Raw genomic sequence first — 17,869 nt, 5'->3', positions numbered from 1 at the left:
TATAAATATCCCAATTTGTTGACAATACATCATTGATATTTCGACGACAACGCGAGGTGTTAATCACAATCGTGCACAATATTTGAAGAATCACGTTACAGGGATATTTAAATTGTGTAAATTGTTTACACTGTCTGGGACGTAAGCCTTGTGACCTACATTTTAAGAACGAGTAATAATTTTTACTCGTTCATGTATATATTACAGGGCGTAAACATTGCCAGAGAGCTCGCACGTGCGTAGCCTTAGAAGCCTTAGAAGAATCACGGTACAGAAACACATCTGTGGTTCCGCAAAGTAATGTTGTGCCACAAAAACATCCTTAAAAACTAAAAACTCGGATACGGGTGGAATTTCGTATTCTGCCTCGTTATCCGATGAATTTCAGCTGCATCTGAACAATTCCTATAAACACTCTCCATATAAATAATGGATAGTATTTATTTCCCTGTAGACTACAAGTTAAACTCATCAATTTTACAGCTTCAGCTTTTGAAGAACACACCATAAATTTCCAATCGCCACAATATATTTTCATCTTACGCAGAAATGACCACAATCTCACCTGATGTTTAGTGAGATGCTGCCTCTTGAAGATCTTAACTTCCTCATAAATTAAACAATATTACTAACTAGAAAAGATGGGGAAAGGAGTTCCACTCCTTTGCTGTTTTTATAAGAAATGACGAACCTAATCGTGCAGTGCAGCACCTGGGGTCAACAACGAAGTGGTGAAACCAGCGTGCCTAGATTAGCATCGTTTGAAAGGGACGGAGGAATGACGGCATCAGATTCTGTAGTTCCGTGGAGCTTTCTCCTGAATGCAATCTATAGAAGACTGAAAAGTAGGCAACTGAATGGCGATAGACGCAAGAGTTGAGTTTCAACGAGTGAATAATGATACAAATAAATGGGCTGGGCATATGCCGTTGGCTATCAGCAACCTTCTTGTGTAGATGTATTTACGAATCGAAACTTAGTCAAGAAATGAACCTTTTGCTCGATTACATTAAAAAATCTCATATTTTTCATATAAAACCTTCAGGCACTGGCCTAGCATCCAACACAACATGAAGACTGTTATATTAGTACTATATATTGTATAGTAAGTACTCTAGACACATAATTCTAAAGTATACGTTGTAGAGTCGCAACTGTTAAGTAGATCACGTAATAAAACAAATTATGTAATAAAATTTTAGAAACGACAATCTTATAATTTATTTTAACACAGACTACACAGTCATATGTATAATATAAGGTACTTCAATCATGTTCTAAATTTAAACTTATTCAGTATCAGCAAGTATTTTATGAGCCTCATTGTTAAATTTAAGTGCAGTGCTAAATGTTCATCAGTAAACAAATACAAACGGATGACCTCATGTTTAAGATAAGGTTAAACAAATGTGTGAAAGACTGTTACCATCATAAAATAAACTTCTACAATATATTTTATTGAAATTGAAAATTCGGATTAAAATTTTAATTAACAAGTTAAAGTATGTTGAATTTGAAAATACTCTAAATCTATTCATAAAAACATGGAATCGAGGTATAATTGATTTCCAATGGGTTTAAGCTATGATTTTTTTTATCCGCCTTACAGACTTATAAAAAGAATACGATAATGAAGACAAAAATTAAATATAATAAACTACATAATATTAAATATATATTTATAACATAAGATAAACTATCTCTACTGCAAACTCTGCTAATATATAAAGATGTCGGAGACAGTATACAGTAAGAGCAACATCGTCGGGGATCTGTTCGACAGACTGGCCCTGGTAACGAAAACCATTGGCCTTCGCCTATCGCCATCGCATATATGCCCAAGCGCAGAGAACCCGAGTTCTTGTAGGACACTTGGGTTCCTCACCACCCCCCGCAAGACTTTAAGTATATAGTAGGCCAACTGTAACCAGCAACTCACTCGTGAGCTCTCTGCGAGAATGTCCATGGGCGGCGGATGACTTCACAGGTGAGCCTCCTGCCCGTTTCCCCCTGTGCTATATAAAAAAAAACCGTTTTGTTTCTAATTTGTTGTACCAAACCCAAGACAAATAATGTTGAACAATATTAAGATAATAAAATGACATATAAATATATAATAAATAACCAATAACAATTTCAAATACTTCCACAAGATAGTTATACGAGCTGTTGTATTGGGTTGATAATTTAATTCAGTGTGTAATCATTCTTAGTGTTGGCCTAGTGGCTTCAGCGTGCGACTCTCATCTATGAGGTCGTAGGTTCGATCCCCTGCTGTGCACTAATGGATTTTCTTTCAATGTGCACCAATGGTTTTTAATATATAAGTTTATCGTCAATAATGATTTACTGCATTTGAACATACTAATTTAAATTTCTTGCCTTGAATCACGTGTTCGTAGCTTACGTATATACACATAATTGACGTGAATAAACACGCTTCGACAAACGTAAATAAATTACTGAATGACCATAGCTCACATTGTATGGGTTGCTCGCAAGAATCCTATTTTATTAAAAATTTTTGCTAGATTCAATAAATTACACGAATTGAGATTTTCCTTCATTATATCTTAGTGTAGGTTACTCGACTACAATAAACCAACTTCATTTATTCTTCAAATTTCTTATTAATAAAAAATAATGTAAAACAAAAGTTTTATGTTTTGATTTGATTTTTTTCCAAAACATTTGATTCATAGCAAATCTACATGCAAATAACTTTAATGATCTGTAACTTCAATACTAGCAATTTCTGGCTTGCAAGAACAAATTCCAACCTAAAAGATCTGTAAATACTTATCACAAATTGACACGAATATCAACACAACCACGATGTAACAAGGGAAAGTCACGCATATTTTTATTCGCCTTATAAATTATTTCGAGCAAATATAACAATATTCTCTGTATACAATTAAATTCGATCACTCTTTCTTTACAGTCCAGATGTATCAGACTTTTAATTTATTAAAGAATTTTAGAGCATTTCTTTTCTGCCTTCTAATTAGCTACTTAATCATGACTAGTTGATTGGGTGTTGGGGATGACTAGGTGTTACATGTAATTTTATGTTTTTTTGTGATTATTTCCGCACTTCTAGTACTTTATTTACGTATTTCATATTTTTTCATTCTAGGATTGCCTAGAAGAAATCGCTTTATAGCTATAAAGCTCGTTGCCTACTTATTTATACAACCAAATTTTTATATTAAGGTATCGAAATAAAATATATAATATTTGTTTGAATAATTAAGGGGAATTAATACATTGTTTTAGCTAAAAACTAGCAGTATTTTGTGGTAAGTAAAATATCTTCTCAAATTTTCTCAAATATATGACGATATTTACGATAAATTATAAATAATGTTAATTTTATTCTTGACTCGAAGATTAGTTTTCCGACTGCTGTTTTTTTTAAATATTTATACTAACAATGTAGCTGATATAACAAATACATATATATTTAATCATTATTGTATAGGAGTCATTATTGTCCCACTATGTTTATGAGCATCATAAGTATTCAATTAGAATTGATGGTCTAAGAATAAATAATCACTTCTAATTGATATAATATATGTAAATGTTTATATGATTTTATGAAATAATTACGGTGGTAAAAGTTTAATTACAAAAAGATCTATTTTTAAACTTATGGTTATTTGCAGCCGTAGTTGTAAGACAAATTATATGTTACAACTTATTAGCAATCATACATACATTACAACACACTACACGTCATAAATGCTAACTTTGCACGATTTCCAAACCCCGAAGGATTCACAATATGTTTTTTTTTATGAATAGTAGGCAAACGGGCAGGTGGCTCATCTGATGTTATCTGCCTATGGACACTCTCAATGCCAGGGGGCTCACAAGTGCGTTGCCGACCTTTCAATGTATTTTGTATAGGATGGTATATTTTTATTAATCTATTTACTAAAGTTCACCACATCATATAGGGCCCGTAGAACGGAGGGCCGATGGGGCAACAAACACCTGAAATGAATGGAGGTGGAGGTAATTCGTTTGAGCTAACGCGGGGAACTGGTTGTACTGGAAATTTCAGGGGAGAGGCCTATATCCAACAATTTACATCATCAGGCTGAAATGAATGAACACATATATATTGCATTTTATACAGAATGTTACTAGCTATCTATTCTTTAATAAATGACAATTATGGTAAACATTAATTTTACAAAAAAATACAAGATAAAACTTGACAAAACTTTACACTTCCTATTTTAATATAATTAGTAATTTAATTTAATACTTCCGAATAGGATTCAGATAGGCGTTTAACCATGTTTTTTTTAAATCACCGTACTACCGAATATATCACGTTATGGATAAGTTAGTGTTTCTGTTATATTCGCGAAGAATTCGAATGAGAGGTGCCTAGGTGGATTTTACAGGCGAAATTAGGAAAATTCTGCTGATTTTGAACCTTTGGAATGAATAATCACAATGCTTATATATTTAGGTTACTGTTCTGTATTTACTATTTAACAATTTTTATAAGAACGTAACACCGGCTAAACATCTCCGATCGTACAGTGACATTTATTATTAGTTTTAAATTCCCTAAATCACTTCTATTTGATATACCTACTATAATACAAATAATAAGATCAAAACTTTTTTAATACATTTCTATTTTTTTTTTTGGTTTGTTAGTAATGAGTATGAAATAATCGTATTACTTGTAAATATATGTACTACCAAGCATGTTTTTAAGAGAATAACTGAAATTCCTTCCTTGATCATAAATTTGGGAAGGCAAAAATTTGGAACGCCAAAATCAACATTCAAAAATGGAACACTGGCGTTCCAATTTTGAAATTTGTCAGACATACTGCACTGCCACGTTTATTGTTCTTGGGCAGTATTATTTCAAATCATTGTTAGACGAAAGCTATTTAAAGTAAGCACATAATGAGGCTTTTAATAGACATTTCAGCGCCTGTTTTATTATTATATAGTAGGATTATTTCCTTAACGCGAATTAATATATATATATATTTAAATAAATACCATACCAATCTATAACGATAGTCGTGATAATCACTAGTATAACATAAATATCAACTACTAAAGGTCAAGGTTCCTAGTATTCCGTTAAGTACGCAACAGATAATAACTTTGGGATGCTATAATTATCCAACTGTTGATATAAACAAATTTTTTGTTTGCTTTTTTGTTTTGATACGGATATAGTGATTCTCTATTTGCAGTATGCCACGACTCAGTAAAAATATATTGTTAGATTTGAAAATATTGATGAACCTGACATTTAAACTACAGCCATGACTCAACTTTAATATTAATTATGAATTTCCATAACCTCATGTGTGGTCTTATTACTATCTATGTAGTCATTATTTGGGATATATACATGACATTTTTCGTACCTAAAATGCACTTACCTGACATTCAGATACAATCATGAATCGACCTAAAAAATGTTTGTTTTTATTTCCTCTATTCTCTATCCCTACATGGCAATCATTTGGGATAAAAATATTAATTTTTTTTTCGTGCCTAAAATGCGCGATAAATCCACTTATAATTATTTACAATACGTGGCGTTGGAAGATTTGGTTCAATTAATAATAACTTAAAAACTTGCGTGAGCCTCTGATCTATGGAACGTGCTTGAGCCCTATCATTAAGCCTTAACCTTCATCAACCCAAATAAAAATATTTGAATAACGACATACTACGTACTAGTCACTTTCCGAATGGCTTGATCTTTTGGCGCTGCATAGAGATATGGGGTCTCTGTAACTTCTACCCCATTACCACGTAGTGTGATCAGACTAGTTGTTCGGATTAATACCGGCAGCTGAGTTTCATGATCGGGCGTCGAGGTAGAATACGAAATGGAATATTAACATACGGGTGGAAACCCGTTTCACCTCGACGAAATATTCCACAACTGCTCTTTTTTTAAGGCTGTTTTCGACGCCCACCATCACTACGTGGAATCAGCTGCCCACCGATGTATTTCCGAACCAACTCGGGGTCGAGGGTCCTTCAAGAAAGCCCTCTGGCATGGTCTGGTCCATGGGCGGCGGTATCAATTACCGTCAGGCCTCCTGCCCGTTTGCCCCGTAAATATAGTTATAAATAAATACAGGATAGGATTAAATAACTTTGACAGTGGATCTCGTATAGTTTAATGTATTGTGAGTGGACTAACCCGAGTCTTGTAAGAGCAATATGACACATGCGGCCATTGTGATTTCACTCACGTTACCTAACATTCACTAATTCCGTGTAACTATTGTTTTTGTTATCGTGTATAATCGTTTTATTACTAATGAAATACTTTAGCGTAGAGTTCAGTCAGAATGTAATGACCCGTAAAAGTATTTTTTCTACCATTTTTAACAATAAACATTGTACTTGTAAACTACGACCAGATTCAAGCAATCATTGGCTTCAAGTATAATAACAACCACAAGATCGCGTCTATTATTTCTGTTAGGTGTGTATATGTGTTATGTATGTGTTCGATGCTTATTAAATCCTGTTGTCTAGACAACAGTCAAATTATAATTTTATAAAAATAAGATAATGTTAAAGTAACGGGATTTCAATTACGAACGTTTGGTGAAATGTAAAAAATTCTTTTTGCAACAATATTATATTTAAAAAATCATGTGTCACCGCCATACTGGTACATTGACATGCATAGTTTTTGATTCAAGCTCTAATTTACATTTTATTAAGATATATATAATGTGGGACGCCCTATTTGTCAGCCTTGGGGCAATATTATTAAGGACGCCTTCAATATATTTATTTATTTAAACTTCGTTACCATACCATACAAATAGGAATATAAGTAGATTACATAAGTTATTAAGCAGGTAGGCGGCCTTATCGCTAACAAGCGATTTCTTCCAGGCAACCCTGGCCATAACATAACCGTGGCCTCATCACTTTTATTGGTTAATACCATATTGAGTCTAATAGTGAATGTAATTAGCGTATGATTTTAAAAAGAAAGAAAATTTGTTCCGTCATAACAAGATAAAAAACAAAATACTTATTTCTAAAATTTATATTCCCTTATTAATTAGCTAAGCAAAGCCAAAACCTCTCACTTTCTTTGGGACTCCAGGACACAAACGCTGAAAGTGGATGTAGCACGATGGCCTAAGCGTTATGCAAAACGAATATAATATATGCATTGACAAATGTAGTATTTTTAATGCATATTTTCTAGCTAATTCCCCGACTATGTTGTCGTCAGATATATTAAATGACCTACGTATATAAACTTAAACAACTTAAGTAAATGGGTATTGGTAACTCGGGTGATTAAACACAACTACCTATTTATTTTAACAACTTTATGTATAACATTTACAGCAAATTTCAGAAAGACCACTTAAGCTATTGTAACCTAACATTATTTCTTTTAAGTTCATATACGTTACCTTTATTCCCATAGCTTGTTCTGTGCTACGAGTACACTCGTCGTATCCATACATTGGATAGTCGGTGATGACATGTAACACCGTCTCCACAGCTGTATTGCTACAAGGAAAGGCAGTACTTTTTACAACCCACAACCTGTTAAAATTCGCCAAGAATCCACCGTGGCCTGTCATCATGTGTGTAATGAATCTTGTTGGATTTCGTTTAGTTATCGAAAAGGCTGAAACAACATTTGGAAGGAATAACATAGTCCTTTCCCATATGCACTAAAGTTAGTAATTGACATATATAATAAACTTCCGCATTTTGAGAAGATTTTGTATAGTTACATGAATTACATGTTATTATTTATTTCTCATAATAGTAAAAAGTATCACTTACACGAGAAATCTTGAATCAACCTTATGCGAAACCAGTTTCTAACACAATACTTATAATAAAAACGTATATAAACTTAACTGAAAATATTAGAACCCTATGGGTACTAGAAGGTCGGCTTTGATATTTAACATAATATAACAATAATGTCAATACTAAAGAACATTAGTGTTTGTTTAAAAGTCAGTATTGAACCAAATTTATGATTACTAATAAAATCGCATGCTAAGTATCACTTATCTTCATTCTCGTCTTCAAACTTGCTTATTTATTTAAGCTAAACACTACTGAATTAGTGTAAGTGCACGTTAGTGTTAAATAATAAACAGTTAGTAGTAAGTGAAAAATGGAACAGAAGAACAGAGTGTCTTCCATTCGACTGTAAGTAGTGTTGTTGGACACTTTTTAATGTTAAATATCCTTATTAGTAAATAAGGTAAGACTTAAGTTAAGTTGGCCTAATGGCTGAAGCGTGCGCTTCTCATCCCTGAGGTAGTAGGTTCAATCCCCGGCTATGCACCAATGGACTTTCTTTCTATGTGCGCATTTAACATTCGCTCGAACGGTGAAGGAAATCTTCGTGAGAAAACCGACTTGCCTCAGACTCAAAGAATCGACGGCGTGTGTCAGGCACAAAAGGCTGATCGCCTACTTGCCTATTAGATTCATAAATGATCATGAAACAGATACAGAAATCTGGGGCCAAGACCTAAAAAGGTTATAGCGCCATTGATTTTTTTAAAGTTAGGTCGTAATTTTCCACCAATGTGTTAGTAAAGTCCATGTATTAAAAAAAGATAAACAGCTTATAAAAAAGATATTTGCAAATGCAAAGACATTTTTATTTTATTAATCCTAACAACACAATCTGCATTTGCATAAGTAAAAAGTGCAAATTGCATAATCTCCGTACTCTTACTCAAGATACTAAACATTTGCAATAGAAGACAAGACTTCCTAATTACACAATATGTTATATTGATTACAATGTCAACTAGGCATTCTTATGGCCATGTACTTAACAAAAAAGTCTTTTTGATGAGCGTTTGTAACCGTTTCTTCATATGATGTCAGATTGCAGGCTGCATCTCAGTACATATATATAATGAAGTCTTACCGAAGTTAGTCATTCGTTAACCTGTATTCGAGACGATAACTGAACACCATGCTTAAATACGTAAGTTTTTATTCTATTCTGTTTATATATAGAAGAATAACTGTGTATTTATTTATTTATTCAAGTTTACCACATCATAGATAATACTATATCTATTGTGTATATTCTCTCTTTTGCCTAAAATGTGTAACAAGCATAAATGTTACAAAAAAAAAAATACAATAAAATATGTACAACCTAAATAAAATGCCAGAATTTTTCGTTAAGTAGAAAATAAATTACCAGGGGCCTATAGATAGGCACTAGACAATGGGACTTTTAATAAATTTGCAAAGACAGAAATGGTATGGAGTTAAAACATTATAAACTGGTATGAAGTTAAAACATTATATTTATGTTGTTAGCTGATAAATTCAGAAATGAATAAAATTATTTGAATATAATGTAGGTCATATTTTTCAGTATTGTTTTTATTAAATTACACTAAATTACAGGTAACTATCGCTTGTTTGCTTGCCGCGCTATGCGCAGCCGCTCCCCAAAACCCACAAGATGTCCAGATTCTACGGTTTGATAGTGACGTACAACCCGACGGATACAGTTTCGCGTAAGTTTTAAAAAGCACACTAAAATCTTAAACCTTATGAAATAAGGTTTTATCGCGAGAGTAATAACGACCAAGTATTTAAAACTTACAGTGCGTTCATAAGGCAAATATAATGGTCAATTTGTTACCATTAAAAGCAAATTCTAAGTAGTGCTTCTTCTGTAACATTTATGTAACATCACTTCATTTATTTTAAGGACCACGAAAATACCACGAACATAATTATTGTCGATATATAATCCAGAAAATCACATAAATAAATCTGCTTGCTATTTCAGGCATTAATCTAGCCTTTCCAAATTTGTCGTATAACTATAATGTAGCCCAAATATCCGGTAGTTCCAAACTCAGCAAAACAATAATTGTTTGCGTCCCAATCTCGAACATAGTACCTTGTAACACTAATAGAAACTAATAACACACATACACATTTGTAAGAAGTTCCTTTGACATATGGTTTTAACTAAAATAAATACTGCATAGATAATGTGAATGCAAAGAACAACTCATTAAATTAAAGATCGTTTTAAACTCTACCTTAACCTAAATTACTAAGAAATTATTTGCAAAGTTCGTATACATTTGACTAAATAATTTATGTACTTACAAATTCATAAATGCAACAAATATTTTTTAAACTGTAATTAGCACGAGTTAAAAAAATCTGTTTTATTTTTTTAATAAAATGTCAAGCTAATAAACAATAAATATTACATATATATATGTAAAAATGTTAGTCTCACAGAATGCTTATCACCTACTTGCCTATTAAATTAACAAATGATCATGAAACAGATATACAAATCTGTGGCCCAGATATACAAACCTAAAGAGGTTGTAGCACCATTGATTATTATTACATAATAATTAAACTATTTTAGATGCTTTATACAAAGATAATATCAAATATGAGCATACAACAAAAGGTCACATTAAATATACAAAACACACGTATAACACAAAAACATAGCTTACAAATCGATTAAATTAATTTTGCGCATCGAATTCAATTAGAGATTGTCTTGTCCTTCTGATAGAAGAAACAAATTCATATGATTTTTTATTCGTTTTCGTAATACCTGTAATACTAAATGTAGCCTCACCAGTAATACAATTCCTCAACCATAAATGGCTTCTAAACCTCTTCTATTAAAAGCTTCAATATTGTGTCGTGAAATTAAATACGTTTATATCTCCGCATTTATTAACTAATTGTTGGTGATCTCAGATTACTGAACCGAATGAAGACGAAAGTATTTTAAATATCTACCTATGTATTACTTCCACCACTAGGAAGGCGAGCTTTATGAATATTGTCCTAATTATCTTACATATGACTTTGAGTTTCTGCAATATAATTTATAAGACAAACACAACAAAAAAGAATTTAGCACATGAGCTTGGATATTATCCAAGCCTAATGTGGTAAAAATATTTTTGTTAACAACTGTTAAAAACAGAAGTATTGTATGATCAGAAAGACGGATGCGCCTTACAAATACAACAAAATGCCTACGTATCCCTTAAACCCATTTGACATTATACAGAATTGCGTAATCGAAGATGGCCTTATTGAACTTCAACTTAGTCACGATTTTAACCCGAAGATACATCAAATTGAAATTCAAAGGACATCCTTATTAGATTATCATTGAAACGTTTTTGTTGTGTTTGCCGTAAAAATAAATGACTGTGGATACATCGATCGTGTTCTGTTAACAAAAATATATTTAAACGACACTCTTGTCAACTATTTTTGCGCGTAATACAGACAAGTATTTAACTTATCGAATAAACTATATTTATAACTATAATGACATATGTCATAGAAATTATTATAAAGACCGGTAAAAAAATATTCTTAGTAAATAATTATATGTATCCTGAAAAAATATTATTTAAGATTTTTTACAGATATTCATGCCTTTTATTTATAGGGATTCTCCAAAAATTCGTCCATACACACAGGCAATGTCCTAATTTCTTCATCCCGCTTTCATATTATGAAGAAACATTTTTAAATCACATTTATGCCTACAGATACGAAACAAGTGACGGAACATCAAGACAAGAGGAAGGCAAATTAGACAACCCGCAATCTGAAAACGCAGCACTCACAGTAACAGGCCAGTACTCGTACGTAGGCCCAGATGGGAAACACTACACAGTGACCTTCACAGCTGGCCCCAACGGCTTCCAACCCAAAACGTCTATAGGACAATAGTCATAAAACTCCGATCTCAGTTGCACAGAACACTTGAACTTCTAAATTCTAGTGCCATAGCGTCTTTGTAATTTTATACTCAGTTTTACACGAATAAACTTTTTATACATATTGCTGTTTTGATATCTACGTAAGCGCCATCTTATAAATAGACTAAAGAACCTGACAGATACCTAGTCATTAATACAAAAATTAAGCATTTAAAAAAAACATCTAATTGTATATATAAATCATATTGAATCCACTTAAAGTATACATAAAAATCATCAAATTGGCCTATTTTGATAATTTGGTGTTTAAGAGGACTTTAATTACAAACACACGTAGAGACGATAATATATCATATTAAAATCAAAACAAACGGCTGTTGTATTTGTTTAATTAAATTCATGATGAACGATTTTTTTCTTATTTCAAACTAAACAATATTGCTTCTGTGTAATATGTACCTACGGCTAGTATTCGAAATACATAATTTTTTAATTTAAATATTATTATAAAAATTAAATAATTTTTGATGAGAGTGATCCCAAATATTTTTTCTCGGACGATCGTCACATTTATTAGTTTAGTCATTGTTGAGATTTACTCGGGTTACGTTAGACACATTTTTATTTTTATATATACTATTTGTTAATTATATTATAGAATTTTATCGTGAGTGTTTAGTGCGTTTTTGAGAACTATCGTGAGGCAAGGTATTGTAATATTAGCATCAGTCTAACCTTCTTGTTCCCAAACTAATAGAATTTCTCCAAATCCTTACGGTTGATAATATTGTGTGCCTTTCTTCCTGGTAAAAAGTTATTGTGACGAGGTATATACTCAGGACCTATTATTCTAGTATAAGATTGTGTATCGACGCCCACCGAACCGTTCTTTGTGGTACAGTTAGACAATAAATTACTTTTGCGTTCAAATTATTAAACAAAGTCGTCGAATTATAATAAGATATGTAAAACTTTTATAGACCTCATTGGAACTATGACAAAACTATGAGCGTCAGGGACCAATATGTATTTGAGCCGCTAAATTATTGAACTAAACCGTACCATTAATGAAGTCAAAACTTCACGTGCCTCACTACGTAACTGCCAGGATTGTAAATTTGTGTATTTTAATAATCCAAGAAGCTATTACAATACTTATTTCAGATGGTTTATTTTGTCTCATAACCCTTGAGGAGATGCTCAATTACAGGTCACACGGTCTGAACATTTGACAGGTGCTGACAATTTTTCTATTTCAAGAGTTACAAAATAGTATTACGTAATGATCATATGTGTAATTCATACTTAAACTTGTAATAAACTAAGAAAAACCTTAAACATAAAATTCAATGCATTTACTCCGTAAACGATTAATTTAGTCACTAAGAGTCAAAGTAATGTTTTGATTAATTAATTAACAAATATGTATGAATAATGTATTGGTAAGGAAGGTCTAGGTTTTTTTTAATTATTCTGTACTACATTAGATAAAATTATTTAATTGAGAAATGTTGGTTTATAAGTATAATTGAAACTTAAGTCTTGACGCTCTTTGCTCTTTACAACTTGTTGTAGTTATTTCATACAATAAAAATTAAATTAAAAGATATTGTATTTCTCCTTAGATATCTAAGTCCGATTTGTAAAGAAACAGTCACTCGTCGGACGTCTAAGCGGACCAAGATTTTGTATGTGTGTCGTTATTTTTTCGTATAAAATTTGTTACCATGGTAACAAATAAACATTTTCCCATGTTCCAAAATAATGCTTACTCAGTGGTTCGCGTAAATCCGACCGTATGACAATTTTGAAGATAATTTATAAATATCCGTAGCGATGTCGAACTCTTGGAATTGCGCGATACAAAAACTAGTTGGAGTTTGAGAGAGAGTTCTGGTAGACATGGTGGGGTACACAAAAACGTTGGATCGGCATCGATATTAAATCAGATAAGGATAAAAAATCACCTTCACCTGGGAAAGCGTACTATAGCTTCTCTACTTCACTCATTCCAGTGAGCTTCCGTCCTGCCGTTCACACGATTGACCACCCCGCAACGGCACAAACCGAAGTTTGAGACTCTCAGTACACAATTGCGCTAATCGTGGAAAATCACCCAGTCCGGCCGCCAAAAATGACTGGGCTAGAACTACCCTAACTATCCCTACCAGCCAACATCGAGACTCCATTAAAAAAATCACTATCGAAGTAAAGCAATATAAGTGTAGAAGATAACTTTCAAAATAGCACTTTCGTTTTAACAATTGACGATGTGTTTAATTTTATACTCAAATATTACACAGTTAACTTTACAGTGTTAGTTGATTTCGTAATTTTAAATGCCAAGATGTCTATGAAGGTCCCTTGCCACAAAGGCTTTTTATAATCAACCTCTGGCCTCTGCCTTTCAAACAATAATGATTCGTATTGAACACAACATTAATTATGGGACAAATTTTTAACCTTTAATGACAGGAATGTCGTAACTTTTAGACGACATTACTAGCGCATTATGCAAGTTTTAGATTCAATATGCGGAAAAATATACTATTGACTATACTACTATATCATATAATTTGTTGCTTTTCAGTTTTGAAACATTAGTTTCGAGGTAAACGGGCAGTGGTGTTAGGTGGAATTTCCGGGTCGTGAGGAAAACTTAGATCCAGAACAGATAGACCATCTGGTCTATTTGAAAAACAAATTAACACGGAAACAGAAATTTAAGGAATTTAAAATAAATGTAAACTAAATAAATAAATATAAACTCCAAATTGTTTAAATGAAGCCATTCTAAGCAGTCACTACTGTAATCCTTATGTAGCTACATTTCGGCTATCTACATTTCTTCAGGCTTTTTCATATTTATACGCCTGCAAAAAGTATCTATGCAAACAATGACGAACAGTTTTTAAAATGATTTTTTGCCCTTTATATTTAGCAAGGTTGCATAGCGTCGACATTGCTTGTTTTTTTAATGTTTATGGAACATCATATATACAATCAAAATCGGTTATAACGACATCGGACTACTCATATTTGGTCGCTAAAACCGATAGTTGTAACAGCCGTTGTTGTTGTTATTAAGTACCTATTACAATAGAATTCAGCCGATAGATCAATATAACCGGTATGTTGTTCTTAACAATGTCGTCGTAAATGGTTTTGACTGTATTTTCAAATAAAAAGATAGGTTTTAACTGCCTTGCAAAAAGTCGAAAGTTATTAATTCACGATGTAATGTGTTTTTATATAGAACAGGGAGCAAACGGGCTGAATGCTCACTTTATGCTACGTGATAGGACCGCCCATGGACACTTACATTTATAGATTTCATTGTTAAGAATCGCTACGTTCTGTCTAAATCGAATTGGTTCGAAAATACTTGTGGAACCCCGAACATCGGGTTGATACGGGTGTTTGTTTAAAAATAGCTATCATATGATAAACTGCTCTTCAATAATTGTAATAGTTTCATATGCATGTCGGATTTGAGACATTTCTAGTAACATAATAAAGCAGCGAACTAATAAGCGATTAAATTTATGATTTCTAAAAGAAAAGACGTTTTCCTGCTAGAATTTAAGGTTTAAATCTTTACGGAAATGAGTCCTATCATATCATATCTAATGAATGAAAAGATTATAACAGTCGTATGGAACTTAAATCTAGTTTCCAGAGCAGTCATATAATTTTGGCTACATAAATTTCATATTTTAATGGAAATATTAATAAAAATAAAAATAAATCAATGACGCTACCTTTTTAGGTCTGAGCCTCCGATTTCTGTATCTGGTTCATGATCATTTGTTAAATTAATAGGCACTTGCCTATTAGATTAACAGCAGGTGATCAGCCCTCTGTGCCTGACGCATGCCGCCGACCGCCGACTGCCGCCGTTTTGGTCTAAGGCAAGCTGGTTTCCTCACGATGTTTTTCTTCACCGTTCGAGCACATGTTGAATGCACAGCCGGGGATCGGACCTTCGACCTCAGTGATGAAAGTCGCACGCTGAAGCCACTAGGCCAACACTTCTCGTAAATATTAATTGCTATTTTTAAATACATCATCAAAAAAATAATTGCAAATACCTTTAAACCTCAAAATTCGTGGAATAATCACTGAACAACTAATTACAGAACAAGTACTCATTAAAAACAAGTTTTATAACATTTTATGACTATAAATTGTGAATAAAAAGTTCCGAACCATCAGTCACAAGCACTCATTGATTACATTATCTATAAGCTTTAAACAGTTATAATTATGAAGTTGGTAAGTTTTTTATGTGCAACGCGTTTGAATACGAATCTTAATTAATAAAATATTTGACTGATTATACTTAGTAGAACCTTTTTTTATATTTTACGCCAGTTTCAGCTGAAATACACAGTAATAACATTTATACATTTTTTTCAGTTCATCATTCTATCAGCGTTAGCAGCTGTCACACTATGTGCTCCAGTTGCTCCGGAAACAGATGTGGAACTAGCTCAGCTTATTGCTAGACGAAGACTGCCCGCGCTGGAACACGAAGAGATCCACGATGAATTCGGTCAGTACGCCTTACGCTACGTTACGGCTGAAGGCACTGTAGTCTCTGAACGGGGAAGACTGGTCCCTACCGCGGATGGAAAGGATTACGTCCTGGTTATTGAAGGAGAAGTTTCGTTTATTGGAGACGATGGCAAGCTCTACGACACTAAGTTTTCAGCTGGCATCGATGGAGTCAAGATGGAAGGCGATCATCTTCCAAAAGCCCCGGAACCAGAACCAATAGCATAATTTATAGTAACGAAATAAAACAGTGATACCAAATAAGATTTTTATTTGCTGACTCTACTAACTTTTATGTTCGCGTTTTGTTTTTTTTTTACAATAGAATGTTTAGCTCTGGTTGACGTGTGATTTATGCCCTAGAATTAAAAAAAATGTCTTTGTAGCGATTTTTAATTCAATGACGATTAAATGCAGGGAATCGAAATTAGAATCACGATAAGCATCTCTCATGTTATGACAATTAAAAGTAACAAGTTTGCCTTCCGTAACGTTAGACTCATCGTCAGGCAAGCTCTACGTCACCAAGTTTTCAGCTGGCATCGATGGAATCAAGATGGAAGGCAATCATCTTCCTAAATCCCCTGAACCAGAACCAATAGCATAATTTATAGTAACGAAATAAAACAGTGATACCAAATAAGATTTTTATTTGCTGACTTTGCTGCTAAAGTTGCATTACTAAGTTTCGTTTTTTTCAATAGAATCACGTTAAGCATCTTTCATGTTTTGACAATTAAAAGTAACAAGTTTGCCTTCCGTAAAATCCGTATTCCGTAACTCATCGTCAGGAATTCTAAATTCAAAACGGAGAACAAATACTGTTAATAAACACAAATAATAATTCAATATTTTTAGTCATGAATAAATAAACAATGGAAATTATCTAAGATGATATTATTGTTTTCATTATATTCTATTTTAATTAAGGTTGTCTATTCTGATGATTTGTTTCTTTGGCTGTACGTCCGTATTCAGCTGGCATCAATGGCTCCAAGATTGAAGGTGGTCTTCGTAAGGCCCCTGAAGTGCTTGATATACTACAGTGATACTGACGTTTTTATTTATAATTTACTAAATTAATGTTCTTTATAAAATTAGAGCACGGTTGGCTAAACTGATATCGTTAATTTTGTTTCAACTTTAAGCGGTAATAATTGTATTGATCTAACAATGATGTTAAAATAATCCTCAACTAGTGGATACTATAGTGCTTTGGAGATATCAAAACCTTAATGTCGATAAAAGGTTTATGATGCAAGGACTTTAACCTGAATTGTTGATATTGTCAAAAATAGATCTGGAACTTTATCCGTTTCAATAACAATCATATTTAAAATAAAGTGGCGATTCTAATAATTATCCAGATATGGGTCCTAATTGAACCAACTCAAGGAGTTTCAATTCTCTTTCCACGACTCCATTGTCAGGAATTTAATGACCGCTTAAAATGAACTAACATCATTACTGATAGTGCGTGCAGCAGGCCATCGGATCGTTTAACGCGCCATCCGCTATAACTCTTTGAACTGTTAAAAACC

At 32.8% G+C, this 17,869-nt stretch overlaps 2 protein-coding genes across 2 annotated transcripts; both read left to right on the top strand.

The window, feature by feature from the left end:
* Nucleotides 1–8,943: 8,943 nt before the first annotated feature.
* LOC123707025 (endocuticle structural glycoprotein ABD-5-like) lies at nucleotides 8,944–11,892 on the top strand. Its single transcript, XM_045656775.1, has 3 exons — nucleotides 8,944–9,010; nucleotides 9,445–9,557; nucleotides 11,598–11,892. Exons 1-3 carry the CDS (start codon nucleotides 8,999–9,001, stop codon nucleotides 11,779–11,781), a joined length of 309 nt encoding a protein of 102 aa, XP_045512731.1. The 5' UTR covers nucleotides 8,944–8,998; the 3' UTR covers nucleotides 11,782–11,892.
* A 4,145-nt stretch (nucleotides 11,893–16,037) lies between these two features.
* On the top strand, nucleotides 16,038–16,556 carry LOC123707773 (larval cuticle protein 65Ag1-like). The gene is made up of 2 exons (XM_045658111.1): nucleotides 16,038–16,046; nucleotides 16,191–16,556. The coding sequence occupies exons 1-2, from the start codon at nucleotides 16,038–16,040 to the stop codon at nucleotides 16,554–16,556; spliced, it is 375 nt and encodes a 124-aa protein (XP_045514067.1).
* Nucleotides 16,557–17,869: the final 1,313 nt, after the last annotated feature.

Source organism: Pieris brassicae, chromosome 3 (genome assembly GCF_905147105.1).
Source record: "Pieris brassicae chromosome 3, ilPieBrab1.1, whole genome shotgun sequence".
NCBI classification, from domain to species: domain Eukaryota; kingdom Metazoa; phylum Arthropoda; class Insecta; order Lepidoptera; family Pieridae; genus Pieris; species Pieris brassicae.
Note: the sequence above shows the minus strand (reverse complement) of the source record. Positions and strands in the feature narration are given on the sequence as shown.

What these genes read in the sequence shown, in the direction of transcription:
- LOC123707025 (XM_045656775.1), top strand. An exon ending in CCCGACGGATACAGTTTCGC is followed by an intron (nt 9,558 to 11,597) that starts GTAAGTTTTAAA and finishes TTATGCCTACAG; the next exon opens with ATACGAAACAAGTGACGGAA.